At 33.3% G+C, this 20,557-nt stretch overlaps 1 protein-coding gene and 1 non-coding gene across 2 annotated transcripts; one reads left to right on the top strand and one right to left on the bottom strand.

Moving 5' to 3' along the window:
* Positions 1–54: 54 nt before the first annotated feature.
* Positions 55–20,147, top strand: LOC106662429 (paramyosin, long form). The gene is made up of 17 exons (XM_014386522.1): positions 55–289; positions 406–462; positions 7,594–7,680; positions 7,794–7,960; positions 8,739–8,817; positions 11,766–12,011; positions 12,067–12,263; positions 14,275–14,407; positions 14,465–14,681; positions 14,750–14,877; positions 15,590–15,702; positions 18,277–18,472; positions 18,528–18,656; positions 18,713–18,877; positions 18,936–19,142; positions 19,208–19,408; positions 19,475–20,147. The coding sequence occupies exons 1-17, from the start codon at positions 176–178 to the stop codon at positions 19,670–19,672; spliced, it is 2,634 nt and encodes an 877-aa protein (XP_014242008.1). The 5' UTR covers positions 55–175; the 3' UTR covers positions 19,673–20,147.
* On the bottom strand, positions 1,307–1,379 carry Trnad-guc. Its single transcript has one exon. It is a non-coding gene; the product is annotated as a tRNA-Asp (tRNA).
* Positions 20,148–20,557: the final 410 nt, after the last annotated feature.

The following is a 20,557-nucleotide window of genomic DNA, read 5'->3' as shown; positions in this document are numbered from 1 at the left end:
TTCAGGGGCGGTTTTGTGGGGGGTGCGCCTGCGTCGACCAGACTAGAGATAGTCGAAACTAGCCCGGGATCACAATATCCCGTCTGGAAGCGTCCGTGTTGGCAACCACCCGTTCGATACGTGCACTTCTTCACTGATTTTAATATTTTAAACAGTGCTACAAGAGTGCGACAAGATGCCGATGACAACGAACAGAACTTCCAAGTACACCTACCGTACGACGGGCGGAGGTCAAGCGGATGTCAACATCGAATACACTGCCGACCTTAGTGCCCTTACGAGGCTCGAGGTAATTTTTCTTTTAAATTTCTTCTCGATCCACCCCAGAAGGATTAAATATTTCAATTTTAAAAAATAAGAAAAGAAGGATTTTTTTTAAGTTCCTTGAAACTGTGTTATTTCTAGGATAAGCTCAGACTTCTGGCGGAAGATCTGGAAGCCGAACGAGAGCTCAGGCAGCGGGTGAGTTTAATTCTTGAGTTCCGCTTTCAAACTTATTTAACAGAATTTAAAGGCTTCTCATTTTCTTCTAACTCAAGTTTAATATAAAAAATTTTTACCTTTTTTTATTAAACTATAAAAAAAATAGTTTGCTAAAAATAACAATAAGCGGCATTGGCCCGAATTGCCTATTTGTAATGGGGTATCTTGCCAGATAGGACGTTCTGTAATTAAAAAATCATAACCCTGGCTTCAGGCTGCCCTAAAATAGTATATAATCTTTCAAAATAATAGAGATTTCGTGAATTTTGATCGGTCAGAACTGGCGAGAGGATCCGTCCACGTATGACACGGTTTTCTAGAAATAAGTCGGTGGAAGTCTTAAGCGAGAAATGTAAAAATCCCAATATGTTTGTAGGGAAAGCTGCCAGGAAATCTTCCTGCCAAGAGACCCCCAAAAGACTATTTACGGACACTCCACCCTTTACGAAAAAATAATTAACTTAGACATTAAATATTCGCATTTCTAATTAAATTTTCAATTTCACAGGGAAAATAATTTTAAATTTTTGTTTTTTTTAAATAATTTATTTGATTTTATACAGTTTGAAAATAGGGCAATTTTTTTGCATACAATACAGCAGTAATAAAAAAATTCTTCACCCCAAAAACCAAAAAAATATTTTCATTTTTAAAACATATATTTTATAAACTTTCACGATTAATAAAACTTTTTAAGTAATTTATTGCTAACATTACCAATTAACACTGTAAAATATTTGCACTATAAATTGTTTACGTAAAATTTTAAAAATGTATGATAAATACAATTAATTAAGGTTTTTAGTTGAGATAAAAAAGTCAGTGTCACGAGCGGGATTCGAACCCACGATCTTCGGCTAGACACGCCGCTGCTCTACCACTTGAGCTATCGTGACCTCGATCCACTCGCACACAAACTTCACATCTCAACCCCACCTTTTGAATTTTCCCTCCTTTTTGCCATTTTTCAAATGAAAATGAAATAATTATCAAATAAAATATAAACACTTTTTGGATAAATAATTTTTCGCGCTATGTCTGGTGGTCCACTTAAAAATTCAAAAATAAAAACACCTCTGGATTTTATAAAAATTCAATGTTATAACCTTATTAAATTCATTTGAAATTTGAAAAATGGCAAAAAGGAGAATTCAAAAGGTGGGGTTGAGATGGGAAGTTAGTGTCCGAGCGGATCGAAGTCTCGCTAGCTCAAGTGGTAGAGCAGCGGCGTATCAAGCCGAAGGTCGTGGGTTCGAATCCCGCTCGTGACACTGACTTTTTTATCTCAACTAAAAACCTTAATTACTTGCAAGATACTAATTGGTCAAGCGGACCACGAAACTAGTGAATTTAGTATGATAAATATTTGAACATTATTACTCATATTCTGCCTAAATTTGTAACCAACTTATTCATTAAATATATAAAATAATACACGTCTGTTTACATTTAGGTAATATACATACCATTCTTTGAAGGAATTTGGGTTTTTCGGGTGCTTAAAGTTAACGAACTTAGCGAGTCGATGATCCCTGGGAATGTGTTTGACCGGCTGCCAAATTTTCGCGAGGGTTGAAAGTTCTCTCTCTATAGGTACATTTACGTATTAGATACGTGTTAAAAAATAAAAGTAGAAACTTATTTTTGAAAAGTTAATTTTTCATTATTTACGTCAGGCAATATAGTGACAGGTGTTGTCAGTCCGAAACATACTATTTGATAGGATTTATGGGCCGTTTTATTATTTAAAGTTCTTCTTTTTTAAAACTTCTCATGGTAATAAGTAATAAAATTCTGAGTGCTTCTCTTTGGTAATTATTTAATCGCGTCAAATTTTCTATATGTAAAAATATAAAATATTTTATATATGTATAATGTGCCAAAGTAGAATAGTAAAATAGCATATAGTACTTTATAATTTTTTTTACCAATCATTTTTTACTCGTTAAAAACTTTTGGGTGAAAATCTTACAAGTTTGTAATATTTAATGAGGTGGAAATCGTTTCTTCGGGCATACAGTGCTTCTCCTATTTATTTTTTCAAAATTTTAATTTGTAAGAGAGTCTGATCATTTTGTTTAAATCATCAAATTGTAAAATTTTACCTATTTTAGAAATTTTTCAAGTCCGTTTAGTTGTTCAAAGGTCACAAAAGGACCATTTTCGGTTCCATTCTCTCAAAATCTATTTGGTCTATTACATCGAATCTTTTTTTTCGTTTTCCTTAATACGCTATAAATAATTTAATCGAGGTAAATAATGAAAATTAATAATTTTTTAATTTGTTGTTTCACTTTAATTTTAAAGCAACGAACTATTTTTTTTGGAAAAATTTTTACATCTTTTTTTAATTCAGAAAAAAAAAAAGGACTGTTTCAATATGAAGAAAAGCTTTGAAGAAAAATGTAACGAAAAATGATAAATTCAACTTTTCAGGGGATTTTCTCATCAAGCCCAATCCCCCCCCCTCAAAAAAACACGCCGAATCCTTTTGCAGTATCGAGTTGATGATGTTTTAGTTTGAAACGTACTTTTTGATGAAGACTATACATAACATAAAAAAAGTAAATACCGTAAGAGTTGGTAATTTTGTAAGCGCAACGAGTCAATAATACAACAAAACTTCCCAACTTTCAAAAATTATTTCAATTCTAAACCTGGTAATCTACGTGTTTAATTAAAAAAAAGTATTACATTAAAAAATAACAATAAATTTGTATAACATGAAAAAAATGTACATTTCTGTATAAAACATTATTTTAAAAACTCTCTAATAATCGATATCACTGGCAAAACAATATATAAAACTTTAAAATACGTCTTTAATGTAATTATTTGAGAATTTTTCATGCTATCAGTTTTAATGGCTGTTTCGTTAATTATTTCGGCATCGTGCCAAAGCGTTCCACCTTTGAAAAAAAAATCGCATGCCTTTTTCGTCTCTTTTGATAATTAATCTCACTAAAAATCGCTTCATGTCCTTTTCGTTAGTTTGGATATTAAAGATTTATTAAGATAATAATTAAGATTTTATTCGTGTATCAACTTAAATAATTGAAAGAAGGTACATGATATATCAAAGAATACATAAAAAAATCTTTATATGTATATTTATATAAATACATTAAATAAATGTATTTTTTTTCTTACATATTTTCTTGCATAAAATCCCCATATAGCTCTTGTGTATTTGTTATGATAAAAATGTATTAAGTTTTTTTTTATTGTTAGTAAACTAAACTGGCTCACTATTTATCAATTTTCTTTTGTATCAAGGTGACGAATAGTGAAATGCATAAATTTAAATTAAAATTGGGTCAATTGTAATTTATTGTATGATACAATTTATCCGCTTCGCCGAATGAATTTGCGTGAAATTGGATAGCATTAAATTGCAACGAGAGGCGTTTAAAAAAAAATAGAACTCTTATTATTTTTAAGCCATGATTCACGGTGCAAGGATAGACGTTCTGTTTTTAGCACCTGGGGACGGTTTCATTTCACTTTTCCCCCTAGGCGAATAAATTATTTTCATTTAGACAAAAATTGTTCGAAATTTACAAACCCAAGGTGTTTATATTAAAAGGAGATTTATAAAAGAAAAAAAAACGTTGATCTCTTGAATCTGTACTGCAATTATCTGGCAGCAGATTGCTCAACTATTTCTACTGTTTTTGTTCGGTTTTTTGAAATTATTTTGGATATTTTTTCTTAATTATTAAGGAGAGTGTTCCTCAAGGATTAGTTACCGGCCCTTTGTACATTATCATTTACATAAGTACATAATTAAGTTTTGGTTTGATTACAATTTTTTTTGTCTCAGCAATGACAAAACTATTGGCTTTTGGACTTAAAGACCTATCTAATTATTAAAATAACCATCCGTAAAATACTGTGATGGTGGAAAAAAAAAACAAAAAAAAACATAAAATAATTGTCTTGTCCGGTCAATCATGTCACTGACATTGTTTACTTTTTATGTGTGATCATTTACATAACTTTGAAAAATTATTGTAAGCAATGACTTATAATACTAATGTAAGTATGACGATAAACTTAGCATTGCTGACTAATTACGTATTGAGACTTAATACAGCTTGTAATTTAAAATATTGATCTATAAAATTGTTTATTAAGGTTTTTTATTGAGATAAAAAAGTCAGTGTCACGAGCGGGATTCGAACCCACGATCTTCGGCTTGATACGCCGTTGCTCTACCACTTGAGCTATCGCGACTTTGATCCACTCGGCCACTAACAGCCATCTCAACCCCACCTTTTGAATTTTCCCTCCATTTTTCAAATGCCATTTTTATCTCGACTAAAAACCTTAATTAATTGAAAGATATTAATTAGTCAAGGGGACCACGAAAACTAGTGAGCTTTCCAAAATGTAAATTTGAATCTGCTATTTGGAAGCAACTCGTTTAATTTTTTACAACTTAGAAGGATTTTTTTAAAAAAAGTTTCGTGCTTTTTTATTTAGAATTTAAATAGTTGTATATTTATATATTTATTGTCATTCTTATGTAATAACACAGGACAAATAAAACCAGACTATAGTATTAAATCCGTCGAATAAATAAATAAAGAAGCTCATCAGAACCCAAAAATCTAATTAGGCATTTTTGTACTTTGATAAATTTATGTATATTAAATAACTACAAATATTTAATAAATGAACTAACGAATAGATAATGAATTACTTAATTAATCGTCGAAAAAAATACGAAATCTTATTTTCAACCTGGAAGTTCATTTATTTATTACAAAGTCCAAACAGGGAAGCAGCCCAAAAATAGTACAGTCAAAAAATTGATGCCAAAAATGTTTAATTGGAACTATCATTAAAACTGCTGGCGTGATTAATTTCCAATTTATTACAATAGGCGTTTGTTTAGCCCATAAAGGCCTTACCATTGGGAATTTGCTGAGACGGATGGGGAAAAAGAATGATTTTAAACAATTTGTTTCTTATTTATAAGCAACAGTACAATTTTATATCAATAAAATACGTGTAGAACACAAAATTATTTTTAAAAAATATATTATAAACTCCTCTTAGTAATTTTTAATAAATGGAATGACAAATAGAAAATGAAACGGTCCAGTGGGCCGTTGCGTATTACCACCTTAAGATTTCTGGGTTCGAATCCCGTCACAGCCCGTTGAATTTTAATTAATTATAATATGTAAAAAGTATTTTAATATGGTTTGACGTTCGCGAGACACAAGGCATATTTGGATTTTAAGTCCTCCTGTTACCTGAGTTACAGCTACTACTTACTAAAGCACACGAACCCTTCCTGATCAGCCTTCTTCCTGTGATATCCAAAATCCACTAAAGACTCGTTATAAAACTATAATGAAAGGCATAAATTAATAATTATTAAAGTCATATTCATTAAAACAATAAGAAAAAGTAAGTAATAACATTTGAAAAATGGCAAAAAGGAAGTGGAACACCAGACATGGGCGCGAAAAATTGTTCCCAAAAGTGTTTATATTTTATTTGATATGATATTTGATAATTATTTCATTTTCATTTGAAAAATGGCAAAAAGGCGGGATAATTCAAAAGGTGGGGTTGAGACGGGAAGTTAGTGTCCTCGAGTGGATCGATGTCACGCTCAAGTGGTAGAGCATCGGCGTATCTAGCTGAATCCCGCTTGACACTGACTTTTTTTTATCTCAACCAAAACCTTAATTAATTGAAAATAATTAATTTGGTCAAGCGGACCACGAAACCTAATAAAATGTAAGTAATAACAAAGTATAGACATGGTACTTCATTTTTTCTTTTTCCTATACTTTTCGTTAGGATTTATAAAAATATTATTTTTGTTCCAAACAGTAATCAAAAAACAACAAAGCACTTCTTCTGATCCACAATTGTCGCATTTAGCGATTTGAAAAATCAACTTTTTTGCAAGATTACGCTTTTATTTACAGACCGAAATTCCTTATTCCCACTTAAAGGAAAAAGAAATATTTACACCTCCATTTAGAATGGAAAACAAATCACGGTTAATTTTAGAACTTCTTTTGTCTTTTAGGATCCGTTTTTATTTTTTGAAAAAGACAAAATCCTATGTACTTTTAACCCCACCATTGATGTTTTTCATACAAAAAAAAATTAGGAATTATTCTTTAATACAAAATTACTATAAACTTGGATAAACTTTCGACCTATAAAAATATTAAGGCGGTCTTCTGAGGAAATTAAATGATCAGCGAGGGGCTTTCTCGGGATATCAATCGAGACCGATAAAACTTGATCGAATGGAAATGACTGTCAAGTTTCTAAAAAGTTTGGATGTGAAGACCGACACCCGAGAAAATTTATATGCGCCTTTCTAATTCCAGAGCAATTCCTGCTTTGTACAAATATCTCGAAACTAGGGAGCTTAAAAGGGGAGCAATTCTAAGATAAAAAAAGACATTTTCAAAAGTCTACCCCAAAAGTCTAAAAGTCCCTTAAAGGAGAATTAAGTAAAATAAGCACAAGTTTATTAAAAAATAATTGATTACTTCTTAAAAAGACTTGATAAGTCGTAAAGCCCCAGAATGTTATTATTACACGCTATATTCAATATAATCTACTGGACTCAACTTCTTTTAATTTTATTAGATTATATTGGCAAAAAAATTTATATGATATCATTACTGCAAATTAGAAACGTTTTAATATACAATTTGTTATTTAAATAATTCAAAATTCAAATGTCAGCAATTTTTCTTTGATAAGCACGAGAGGCTAATATTCATGAAGTTTAATGTCATTTTAAAATCATACACACTGAAGATGATCTCAATAAAGATCGAAACGTTGTCACGATAAAGAAAACGTTTTTCTGAAACTTACATCAAACCAGACCACATCTCACGATTTCCAATCATCATACGCACTTTTTATTTGGAGAATGAATAGTTACCCACATTAATTGATCCAAGATCAATAGTTTTTTTTCTCATATTGATCTGGAATTGGCGTTCTTCGTCAGATGAAAGTCATCCCTGGCTGTTAATTTTTTTACAGCTTGCTAATAACAATTTCAATCAATTTTTACGGGTAAATGTATACTATTTATTGATTAATTTAATAATTCAGGTCGAAAGAGAAAAAGCTGACCTGAGCGTACAAGTAATGACCTTGCAAGAGAGACTTGAAGAGGCCGAAGGCGGAGCTGAAAGTCAGGTAAATAAATTTAATCAATTTAGATTCTACGATCTTATTAGAAAAAAAAGAAATCTTGAACTTACACTTTGATTAAGTCGTCAAATTTCTGAACTTAATGTCTATATTTTCAGTTCGAGGTCAATAAGAAACGTGACACCGAATTGACCAAGCTAAGGAAACTTTTGGAAGACGTCCATCTTGAATCGGAGGAGACTGCTCATCTCCTAAGGAAAAAGCACCAGGAAGTTGTAGTCGACTTCCAAGAACAACTGGATCAAGTTTCAAAAGCTAAAGCTAGGTAATTAAGTCCATAATAAAAATCATCCTGTTTTTGTAATGAAACAAGATCTTTTTAAGCTCATTTTGTCACTTCAGTTGATTTTTTGAACAATATTCAATATTTTGAAAAATATTTCTTTTTTTTCATTCGTCTATTTATATGGGTTACTGAAATTGTGAAATCTTGTAAATGGAAAGTAATTCGAAAATAATAATGATGATATTTTTAGTCTTTCTGGTGAAAAAAATATTTAATACGTGTTTGTTTTTATAAGTACGCTTTGAAATATTGTAAATATTTTTTTCGCGAGTAGTTCAAACTAACATCACAATTTTACCGCAAAATCTTTTATTTCTGTTGATTTTAAAAATAGCGCAACACGCGCTCTTAGCGTTGGTCGCTTCTGAAACGTCAGGATTTGAACCTTTACCGAAAAAAAAATTCGCCTTTTGACAAATTTGTTCGGGACAAGTTTATTGTTCAAAATAAATTATTTTTTTGTCGTTAAGTTTCATTTCAAAACCAGGTAACGAGTTGTGTCGAGGGTTACCGACTCTGCCAAGAAGTGTGTAACTAAGCCACCGAGTTCTATTTTTACAAAGGAATTGGGGCCTTTTGCCAAGCCAGAGCCCACCTCCACCTCCTCCCTCGGCGAGTCACACCTCCATATTTGTGCAACTCCATTCAGATCTTGTTTCCGTATAAAAAAAATTTTTTTATAACCGATTCTTATCAAATAACGATCAAATTCAAACAGAAGTGAAAATTTTAATGGATCTGACTTGGATTGTTTCAGGGCTGAGAAGGAAAAAGCTAAATTTCAACAAGAAGTTTACGAACTACTTTCTCAAGTGGAAAACGCTAACAAGGAGAGAGTAAGTGGCTAAAAATACCGTTAAATTTTTAAGAAATACAATATACTTTTTATTATTATGGGGTCTCATCAATCTTATTTTCTTATATTCATTTTTTAATTGTTATACTAAAAGTAAGGTATAAAATTATTGAAACGTTCCCTCTTTTGACTTGAAAATTCAAATTTTTCAAAACAAAATTGAGAATTTTGTACAAATCGAAGGCAACGGAGAATGTGATACTTTTAAAAAATTCCAATTTGGTTGCCTTGTTCTCTAGTCAGCTATTTTACAAATATCTTTCTAACTGCAAAAAAAATTAACAATTCTCCTTTGAGACAAAAGTCTTGGGACAACTGATTTTTTTTTTTTAATCCAAAGACTTATAGTTCTATAAATAAACTTTATTTTGGCTGAGCTAATGTTGGAGCATATACCAGTAGTTCACAAAAGTGAATTGTTCTAGTGTAAGCTCATATATATATAAGTGGGAAATTTATGGGCCAACAAACAGCTGAGGTCATCGCCGGCTCTCTACATCTTTTTCTTTTCTTTCGCGCATATTTTGTTTTAAACTGCAGCCATTTGAGCATCTCGATCTGGTTACTGACTCTCTAATTTCAGATATATACTACGTTGATATTCTAGAATGCTAGTCTCTCGTTTGTACCTCAGGTTGTCAAATACAGAATAAAAACAAAACATACAATACATATATATACATCACCACAAACATAGATGTCTGGTCACATTCATTCCCCCAGAGTACTCGATATTCCTCGGGGCGGGGTTATAAGCAACCCCTTCCTTTCACGCTAATAAATTACATTCATTCCGATAAATTAACACAAACACAACACTCGATAGAAACTTAGAGGTCTGGTCACTTTCACTCCCCCAAAGTACTCGATATTCCTCAGGGCGGGGTTGAACCCTCTCCACTCTCGCTAATAACTTACTTTTACTCTCCAGACGTCACACACTCACCCCCATGTAAGCTCATAAATTAAATAATTCAATAATTAAATTATTTATATTTTAAACTTAGCATGAGCTAGGAACAATAGGAGTAAAGAACGAATAAAACAATTTTATTTTAATTTGATCCTTGTCATCATCAGTACTAACTCGTCAGAGTTGATAAACCTGTTATCGAGTTTAAAAAAAAAAAAAAAAAAAAACTGGTTATCAAAAGCGAAAGATCTATGGTAAGGGATCTGTTCTAGTGGGAAAAAAATTATGTGTACCTAGTCCTGCCATTACTTCTGTTACAAGAAAAAGGGCCATTAGGGAATAGAGAAACTTGATAATTTGAAAAAGAAAATTATTTTAAAAAATCCAATATTGTTTAAGATTGAAATAAAATAATATTACTCGAAATGCCTTCATACAAGCTTTTAGTCTTCGGGGCCAATCATATATGGCAGTACGCAACACGCCTTGAGGAAATTTCTCAACTGCTTTTAGCAGAGCGGACTTGAGGCTCTCTAAATTGGCGTTTCCTGTGGCAAGCCATAAGCTCAAGATGGGACCACACCTTGTCCGGAGGATTCAAATCTGGGCTTCCCGAGGGCCAATCTGAAGCCTTAATGAATTCCGGAACATTCTCCTCCAGGCACTGCTGAGTTGTTCGGGCCTTGTGCGCAGGAGCTGAATGTTGGAAGACCCAATGAGTTCCGGAAAAAAGAGTAGTACTTAAGGGCTTTATTACTTTCTCAAGGATGTCTTCTTGGTAATTTTTCGCCCTTGTTTTGACTCCTTGCTCACTTGGAGTTTTGTGGTGCCATCGTAGCAAACTCCCCACGGAAGCAGGATGATGGTCTCTTTTTACCCTTCCGATTTTTTCATGATCTTCTAGAGAACTTCTAGCATAAACCTTGTCATTTTGACGGTTAAATTTTTCCTCGATGGTAAAAATTTTTTCATCGGTAGACAAGATGTTTCGATGAACTCCATCGGCGTGGGTCAACAATGCCTTGGCTCTTTCGCAATTTTTTTTTAAAGATACTGTAAGCCTTTGTCCTGACATTCTACGGTAAGCGCTCATCGAAAGATCGTCTTTTATGATGCGCGACATTGATCGGGAAGAAATGTCCATTTCTCTGGACAATAGTTTTTGTTTTTGTAGCGCATTTCTTCGAATTCGGTTTTCAACCGCTTTGATGGCATTTTTCGTCCTCACAGAGCGAGGACGGCCGGACCTTGGTTTGTCTTTAATAGATAGAATATCTTTGAAGCGATTTATGGTGCGCCACACAAACATTCGATTTATTCCTAACGATTTTGATTTACCTGCCTTGTGCAGTGCGATGATGGCATGACGGTTTTGCTCAAGGGTGCGTTCCATCTTGACGTTATTAATTCTCAATAACTACTGAGTAAAAGAATTTAGCATTATATCAAAGGTAAACAATAGGCAAGAGAGGAAGGTTCGCCAGGCGTTTGTTTGGGATTATTTTTAAGGTGAATGATTGTAACAGAACTAGGTATATAACTTTTTTCTTTGTTTTTTTGGGGGGGTTGCTCTTGCTAAATCAATAGAATAAGCTGTAAGGTTCTTACCATAAACACAGCTTCAAACTAAATAAAAAATCGCAACAGCTTATCAAAAAACAAGCAGTAGTGGTCCTTAATAGTGTCTTTATTAATCATTGATAGTTATTTTCTTTTTCTAGCCTTCAGTTTTTATAACCATCTTGTATAAACAAAAAATGTTTTTACCTAACCCTTATTATTTTATCCTGACATCCTATTTAACTGATTTCTGACTGAACTGGCTTCGAGTGAGATTTGGCAATGACTAGTTTATCAAATCAATACAAACCTGCGTTTCACAAGGAAGCATCCTTGGTCCTATCCTGTGTACCATTTACACTCCTGGCTTTCCTATTTAACCTGAGTATCGGGTGCAAATTCGCAATATGTACAGGTTATAATTTTCAAAAAATTAATTATTAATTGTTGTTTAGTTACTCAGTGTCAAGCACGTTGAAAAGTTGGAGGTGACCGTCCACGAACTCAACATTCGCATCGAAGAGCTCAACCGCACCGTGGTCGACATCACATCTCACAAGACCCGCCTCTCACAGGAGAACATCGAGTTGACCAAAGAAGTCCAGGACTTGAAGGTCAACATCGAAAACGTCACTTATCTCAAGTCGCAGGTTGTCACCCAGCTCGAAGATGCCCGCCGCCGATTGGAAGACGATGAAAGGGTAAGAGATCGTTTACGATCGGCGAATCTCAATCGTTTAACGTACGTGTTCACAGAGGCGTTCTTCCCTCGAAGCTGCTCTTCACCAAGTCGAAATCGAACTGGAATCAGTCCGAGTTCAGCTCGAAGAAGAAGCCGAAGCCAGGCTCGACCTCGAAAGGCAATTGGTAAAGGCCAACAGCGACTGCCTGACTTGGAAGTCCAAATACGATTCCGAGGCATCTGCACGTCAGGAAGAAGTCGAAGAATTGCGGTGAGAAAGAATAACAATAAAAATACTAACAATATTCTGTGGAAACAATTCCACATTGAAAATTTCGTAATAAACTGTCTTCAATTAATTTATTTTAACGATAAACTCTAAAACAATTTTGTTCCAAGCTTGAGATGAGAGAATAATTGTCTCAATTTCATTTTCTTTCAAATAAAAAATATACCTGTTTTAATAGACTTGAAAAGAACGGCGTCATCGTTATACTAAACCATCACAACTTAACGGTCACTCATGCAGTATTCCAAAATAAAAATAAATTAAAATCATTAACTTTATTGTATTAATTGACCGGAAATAATTATCAGAACATAAATGATATACATATGACCTGATAAATATTTAGGCTTTATTTTATAAATAAAAATTTATAATAAATTATAAGCCTTTAGAGGAACATTACTGCAAATTCTCTGAAGTCACTGGAGAAGTCTTTTCTTCCACTGCGACCTAGGGTGGAATTGACCATTTTTTTATATTGTCCATATTCCAGAAAGTGCACTCTCTTAGTTCCAACACACACCGGATTAGTCAATTTAGTTGAAACGAACTAAAAAAAAAATGTTTAATTGTGTCTGAATATAACTTGGACAACGTTAAACCATACTACAAAATACGTTTAGTCATTTCTGAACTGTGTTCAGTGTAATGTCTGATTGTGTGACAAATTGCAGTATTATATATTCGCCTGCCAAAAATATTTTTTATCTTCTGATGAACTCTTGTTATTCATCGGACTATTTGAAAGGGTCACAACAAAAATTTTTTGTTCTAACATTGCCTATATATTAATTTAAAACTGTTTAAATTCTTCTTACCTGGCCTCTGACAATATACTTATTTCTGGAATTGAACTTTTAAACAATTTCAAAGGGGAGTTTTATGACACATTTGGCTTTGTTGTCGACTACAGAAAATGAACCGTTGGGTGCGTAACATAGTCAATAATAACAGTCAATCATTTCTGGAAAGATATTAGACGTGGGATTTAGACAAATGCTTAGTACATGCTATCTTTGCTTGGTAATGTTTGAAGCAAACCAGGACTGAAGAAAACAAAAAACGTTGGCCAGACTGGTCTACTTGAATTTATACTAAAACAGTACACTAATCTGGTGAGTTTTGGTGCTTTTTTTATGTTCATAAAGCACATTTTGGCATTGCACCATCTTCAGTGAGGAATAACAGAAAGGAAGAAAGTACAAAGCCAAAATCTGGGACCCACTAATGCCAATTTAACATGCGTTCACTGACCCACAGACCAACACTTTCCACGGTTTCTCTTCACTGATTTCCCTAATCACCTTTTTCAAGTGGTTATACTGTTTCTAGACTAATTTTTTGCAGTCATAAGATATATCCAGATGTCTGTGCTATTTCATCACAAAATCAGAAAATTTCTGCCTCAGTTTTTCCCAATTTTTTTTAATTCAAATTAGACTGAAATTAATTCAGATTAAAAAGGTAACTGCCAGTATAAATGACAGTTATTTTCCTTAATTCCTGCCTGCTGAGAGTGAAATATGTTGTTGTTTTCTGATTGGGGTGTTGAAAAATTTCTTTGTTTTGCACCTGGTGAATTCATCCAATCATCTCCATCTAGTTGTTCAGTTCTGCTTTTACATTGAGGATGTCGATTTGCTTCTCGTGCTAGTTTTCATTGCCTTCAATCTCTTCATGTGGCACTTACAGTCACCAGATTGCGTTTTCCCAGGAGTTGAAGGTTGGCATTCCCAGATCAACTTTGAGTTGAAGCTGGAGGAATCAGCCTTCGGCTTGCTTGGCCGTCTGAAAATAGATCTATGCTTCTTTTAATCTCTTTTGGGTATTTCTTATCCTATTGCATGGATCTCAGCGTGAAAAAATTTATGATGTGGGACTTAAAGGTTTTCAGTCAAGGCACTGCATGATTTTCTTATAATTGACTTTTTTTGGAATCTCTAATATATTTAATATGTTTAGCATATTTTTAAATGTAATAATTCTTTCACAGTAAGAAATACACCATCCGCCTTCAAGAACAAGAAGAGCACATTGAAACCCTCGTTGTCAAGATTAACAATCTTGAAAAGCAAAAATCTAGGCTTCAGAGTGAGGTTGAAGTTCTTATCATTGACCTCGAAAAGGTAATTTACAATTTGAACATATGCTGTTTGAAACTAAATCATAATGATTATTTTTAGGCAAACACCACTGCTAGGGAATTATCAAAGAGGGTCGAGCAAGTCGAACGCATCAACGTTGACCTTAAGACTCGTCTTGACGAGACGACGGTTGCTTTTGAACAATGCCAGAGAGACTTGCGTAACCGCCTCACTGAGTTGCAGCGTGTCAACCATGAGCTTGAAAAGACTAGGGAACAGAAGGACTCGCTCACAAGGGAGAACAAGAAACTAGCAGGTATAATTGTTCTTAATTTTTAAAACGTAGAGAAATTTCGAGTTCTAAAAAAAAAAATTATCTGTCAGATGATCTCCATGATGCCAAGAACACCTTGGGTGAGATGAACCGTAGACTGCATGAGCTTGAACTTGAGCTTCGCAGGTTGGAAAATGAAAGAGAAGAGCTCACAGCCGCTTACAAAGAAGCCGAGGCTGTAAGTAAAAATCTATTTGGATTTTTTTAATTATATAAATTGAAAAATGGCCAAAAGGAGGGAAAATTTAAAAAAAAAAGTGCGATTGAGATGGGAAGTTGGTGTCCGAGTGGATCGAGGTCACGATAGCTCAAGTGGTAGAGCAGCGGCGTATCTAGCCGAAGATCGTGGGTTCGAATCCCGCTCGTGCCATTGACTTTTTTATCTCAACTAAAAACCTTAATTAATTGTAATATATTAATTGGTCAAGCGGACCACGAAATTAGTGAATTTAATTATTTAAAATGAAGTAAACTTCACTAAAGCTCTCCGTAGCCATTTCATTTGTCGTCGAGAATCAAATCCGATTACACAACATTTGAAAAATGGCAAAGAGGAGGGAAAATTTAAAAAAAAAAAAAGGTGCGGTTGAGATGGGAAGTTGGTGTCCGAGTGGATCGAGGTCACGATAGCTCAAGTGGTAGAACAGCGGCGTATCAAGCTGAAGATCGTGGGTTCGAATCCCGCTCGTGCCATTGACTTTTTTATCCCAACTAAAAACCTTAATTAATTCTAATATATTAATTGGTCAAGCGGACCACGAAATTAGTGTATATAAATTGTTTTAATTTTATAAAAATTGTTAATAAAAAACCTTCAAATGTGAGCAGTGCTGAAAATTTAAAACAGAAAACAAATGCAAAACATTAATTTAATAAAATGTTTACTCTAGGGCCGTAAAGCTGAGGAACAGAGGGTAATGCGCCTCTCTGCCGAATTTGGACAGTTCAGACATGAAGCTGAAAAACGCTTGACTGAAAAAGATGAGGAAATTGAAACAATCCGGTAAGCATTTTTAAGTCTAAAGCATTAGGTTAACGATGAAATTAACATCAACAAACAAATCATGGAAATAAGCTATTGTTAAACATGAAAAAGTAGTCTATTAAGCTCTAAACTAACTTCCAGACTTACTTTTCAACAATCCACTATTTTAAAAATCTCCACTGGTATACAGAAAGTTGTAAATGATCAATCAATGTAAAATCATAATTCTTATTCTCTTCAATTTTTCTTAAGCCTTTGTAAATGAGCCTCTGAAAATGGGCTTAACTTGAATATGGAATAAGTCCCAGGATATTGTGTTTAGATCCTCCATTTCGTACCTCCTATCCCTACAAAAAACCTTCAATTATCAAAATCACTGTATTTCCTGTACCACATTCCAGAAACTTTGGATGGTCCTTGATCGAACCTTGTTCTAGAAGCTTATTTCCCAGATTTCATTATGCTTTTTCACCCTTTATTAGTTCCATTGTGCCAGCTGCTATCTCCCCTTTAGCACCAGTAATATTGTTTCATTGTTCTTTCCCACTTTGATTATAGACATGTCGTGTGCAATCACTCTATCCGCCTTAAAGTCCAGTCTCTTTGATTACCTCTTGTCTTTACAACTTAACACTAAAGATTTTTAATCGTACCTTTTTAATACTCAATTAATTGTACACAATTTTTTTCAAAATGAAAAAATGGCTAGCCAAAAGTCGTGGGTTCGAATCCCACCTGTGACACAAATTTTTCATTTCGAAAAAAATTAGTACAATTAATTGAGTATTTATGTATTTAATAGAAGCTGATAAAATGTAGTATTAATCTAGAATCACACCTGTGAATCGTTCACAGTCCCGCTAATCTAGTACAATCGTTAATAAAAAGTGTTTCTATATGAAGCCGCGATTTGCTTACAATTAGAATAAAATTGGGTAGTCAAAATGAGAAGTTTGTGGCATGGGCGATCGAGGTCACGGTAGCTCAAGTGGTAGAGCAGCAGCGTATTTAGCCGAAAGTCGTGGGTTCGAATCCCGCCTGTGACACAAATTTTTCATTTTGAAAAAAATTGTGTATAATTAATTGTATAATTTATATATTTAATAGAAGCTGATAAAACGTCCCTTTTAAGTTTAATGCTAGAGTATTTTCATTATGTACGTATATATTTTTTAATTGAGACCTTTGAATCTTTGTAAATAAATTGTATTCATAATTAATCATTCAAAGCGAGTCTAAATCCTAGAATAAAGTTTATTTTTCTTTCCTTGCAAATAAACACGAATTAATTGGCAAATTCACAAAATTACAACATAACAGAATAAATAATTCCCAGTTTAAATCATCCAAGCATCAGATTATTAATTGTTTTTTTAAATAATTATCAAGGACTAAATGTATTTTTATGACAAATAACTTTGGCACGAATGCAAATTTTTAGCCAATTATCCATGGAAGTAATTTTACTCATCATCCTGTTAAAATTATTGCAATTTTACAACTATTATTTTCTGTTAATTTATTTTCCCTTTACATACATTGTGTTATATTTTGTTGGTGTGTTTTTCATGCATTTATTTCAAGGAGAGATAAGACCCGAGTGAGTAGAACAAGAAATTCTATGATTAATATTTTAAAAAATTTTCATTTATTCTGATATACCTGCAATTTGGTCGTAAATGATCATTTTGGTCTGCCTATTCCTGGCACTGAAGATGGCAAAATTCTGAAACGCCTGACAAAAAAAAAACCAGCAAAGAAGGCTCAGCAATGACCAAATTACAGGTTATACATTTATGATTACCATAAAAAATGTAAAACCTCAAGAAATTAAGTAAATTATCTTTCTATCAAGACTGATAATTTCTGAAATTAAATATATTGTTGTTTTGACAATAAGATGATCAAAACTTAAAGTAATAGTCATAATATAAAATTATAAAAACTTTTTCGATGGAAAATAATTTAGAGAAAATTTATATCTTAAAATTATCATCGGAATTAAATGACACAATTGTTATACTGCCAATTGAGAACAAATGTATTAATATACAGGGGTAATAGGTCCTTGATGAACTTGGCTTTGAAAACACAATAAGGGCCCAAGAAATGCAGCTAATTTTAGACCACCGCATAGATAATAATTGCTCTTAAGTAGGGTCCTCATTCGTTTGAATGCAAGCAAATAAGGTGGAGTGCTCAATCGTTTGGTTCCATTTTCTGTGATAGTTTCAAATAAGAACTTCAAAATGAGTGAAACGTATTATTTACACGGATTCAAAAATACGAGAGGCCGATCTGCAAGAGGAATCAAAACCCAGCTGATGGGCGAGATTTACCACAATTTATTCCAAGATTCACAGACGAAAGAGCGTCGAATCAATGAAACTACTACATCGGTGAAAAAGTTAACGCGTAAAAAAATCGTCGAAAAGAATGATCTAGATGAACAAAAAATTATACAGCCTTTGGAAGGGATCAGGAATGAGCTTGTCGGTTTTGATTTTAAAACTGCAAATCTCTTTATGGATAATAGGTCCATTGTTTGAATAAATTGTTTATAATTTAAGACATTAAACTATGTTATTACAGCAAGCAGACCAGCATTGAAATTGAACAGTTGAACGCCAGGGTAGCTGAAGCTGAAACTAAGCTTAAGACTGAAGTTATCCGCATCAAGAAGAAGCTGCAAGTACAGATCACCGAGCTTGAACTATCATTGGATGTTGCTAACAAGAACAATCTTCAACTTCAACAAACCGTCAAGAAACAATCTCTTCAACTAACTGTGAGTTTATTTTATCGAGTAGATCGGCATGAAATCATAATTATTTTATTTCAAGGAATTGCAAGCTCACTATGACGAAACTCAAAGACAACTGGCCGTCACCATGGATCAGTTGGCTATAGCAACTCGCAAAGTTCAATCTTTGACAGTCGAATTGGAAGAGATGAGAGGAAACTATGACCAGGTGAGTCTAGAAATAAAAAAATTTATAAACTTGATATTCCCGTTTTGTCTTTTTAGGCCATGAGACAGAAACGCTCTGTAGAACAGTTGTACGAAGATTGCCAAAGCCGTGTCAACGAGCTCACAACAATCAATGTCAACCTTTCAGCCAGCCGTGCTAAATTGGAACAGGAACTGTCCTCTCTTTCTTCTGATTATGAAGAAGTCACTAAGGAATTAAGAGTGAGTTCAAATGTTTTAATAGCAGTAAAAAAATTGTAATTGTTCGTTTAATCTTCAGCTTTGCGACGAAAGATATCAGAAGGTACAAATTGAACTCAAGCACAGCATGGAAATCGTACACGAAGAACAGGAACGTGTCATTAAAATTGAAACCATCAAGAAAAGCTTGGAAATTGAGGTCAAGAACTTGTCCGTCAGGTTAGAGGAAGTAGAGGCTAATGCTATTGTCGGAGGAAGGAGGGTTATCAGCAAGCTCGAAGCTAGGGTAAATCATTAAATTAAAAATAATTCTAAGCAGAACTTAAAAAATAATAATAATAACAACTACAGATCAGAGACTTGGAATTAGAACTTGATGAAGAGAAACGCAGGCATGCCGAGTCTGTCAAACTTTTGAGAAAGAAAGAACGCTCGCTCAAAGAAATGATGATCCAATTTGAGGAAGACCACAAGAACGTCACCCTTCTTCAAGAGGCCCTTGACAAAATGAGCCAGAAAGTTTCCATCTACAAGAGACAACTACAAGAACAGGTATAAAAAATTATTGTAATTGTAAAAAGACCTGAAAATTAATTTTTATTATTTATTGCGTTTTAGGAGGGCGTTTCCCAACAGAGCGTAACCCGTGTACGCAGATTCCAACGTGAACTTGAAGCCGCTGAGGACCGTGCCGACACCGCTGAAAGCAATCTGTCACTCATCCGTGCCAAACACCGCACTTTTGTCACTACATCATCAGTTCCTGGTTCTCAAGTCTATCTTGTACAAGAAACCCGCACTACTGAAAATTACTAAAAACAACGAACGAATATTTATATATATAAATATATTAAAAATCAATTTAAAAAAAAAAAAAAAGAGAAGAGAGAAATCCAAAACATCTACGTTGAGAAAGTAAACATCCAAATTAGATGTATTTATAATGCTTTCAATAATTCAAAAGCTTGTTATCATCTAAAGGACATTGTAGCACTTCGTGTAACTAATAAAACAAACGGTAATGTCTGATAGATTTACTTTTATTACTTACACCATAACTTTTCCAAACTACACTATACATTAAGGAAAAGTAGTTTTTTTTTTAATTTATTCACTTTGTGTTATTTTGGTGAAACAAAAATATATGTCCAGTTTTAAATAAGGGTATTATTAATTTTGAGCCATACAAAACGCCTATCAATATGACTTAATTTATGTAAATGTTAACACTGCATTTTAAAAGTGTAACATAACATATTCTTTTACAATAATAAAATATAATTTTTCCATATGGCTGCTTTTATTGAAATAACAAAATTATTACGTTTATAGAAGTATACTGATGTAATACATACTACATTATTGATAAAGGGATGTCTGTGTTGTCAGTTATTGTATAGACAGTTTAATCTCAAAATTTCACAATTTTAACAAATATAAATAATAAACAGATAATTTTTTTTATTCAAAGCATTCTTTGCCTAAATACAAATTCAAAATATGCATGACAATTTTATATGTCAGTCACTATAAATTAAAAACAGATTCATAAATTCATAAACTCAGAGATGTAAATCAACCTGAAATTGCAGTAAACTGCAGCTACATTTTCTCAATTGTTCATAAAACAAGGAACAAACCTAAACATATTGCTAATCAAAAGAAAACACACCTTAAAACAAAACCCTTGAACATGGGAAG

Source organism: Cimex lectularius, unplaced genomic scaffold (assembly GCF_000648675.2).
Source record: "Cimex lectularius strain Harlan isolate CLEC.00 unplaced genomic scaffold, Clec_2.1 scaffold220, whole genome shotgun sequence".
NCBI classification, from domain to species: Eukaryota; Metazoa; Arthropoda; class Insecta; order Hemiptera; family Cimicidae; genus Cimex; species Cimex lectularius.
This window is presented reverse-complemented; position numbering and strand designations above follow the sequence as displayed.

Bases quoted from the DNA above. Each gene is read 5' to 3' on its own strand.
- LOC106662429 (XM_014386522.1), top strand. From the start codon at position 176: ATGCCGATGACAACGAACAGAACTTCCAAGTACACCTACCGTACGACG. The intron at 7,681-7,793 runs GTAAATAAATTT...CTATATTTTCAG, and splicing joins AAGGCGGAGCTGAAAGTCAG to TTCGAGGTCAATAAGAAACG. The intron at 7,961-8,738 runs GTAATTAAGTCC...GGATTGTTTCAG, and splicing joins GTTTCAAAAGCTAAAGCTAG to GGCTGAGAAGGAAAAAGCTA.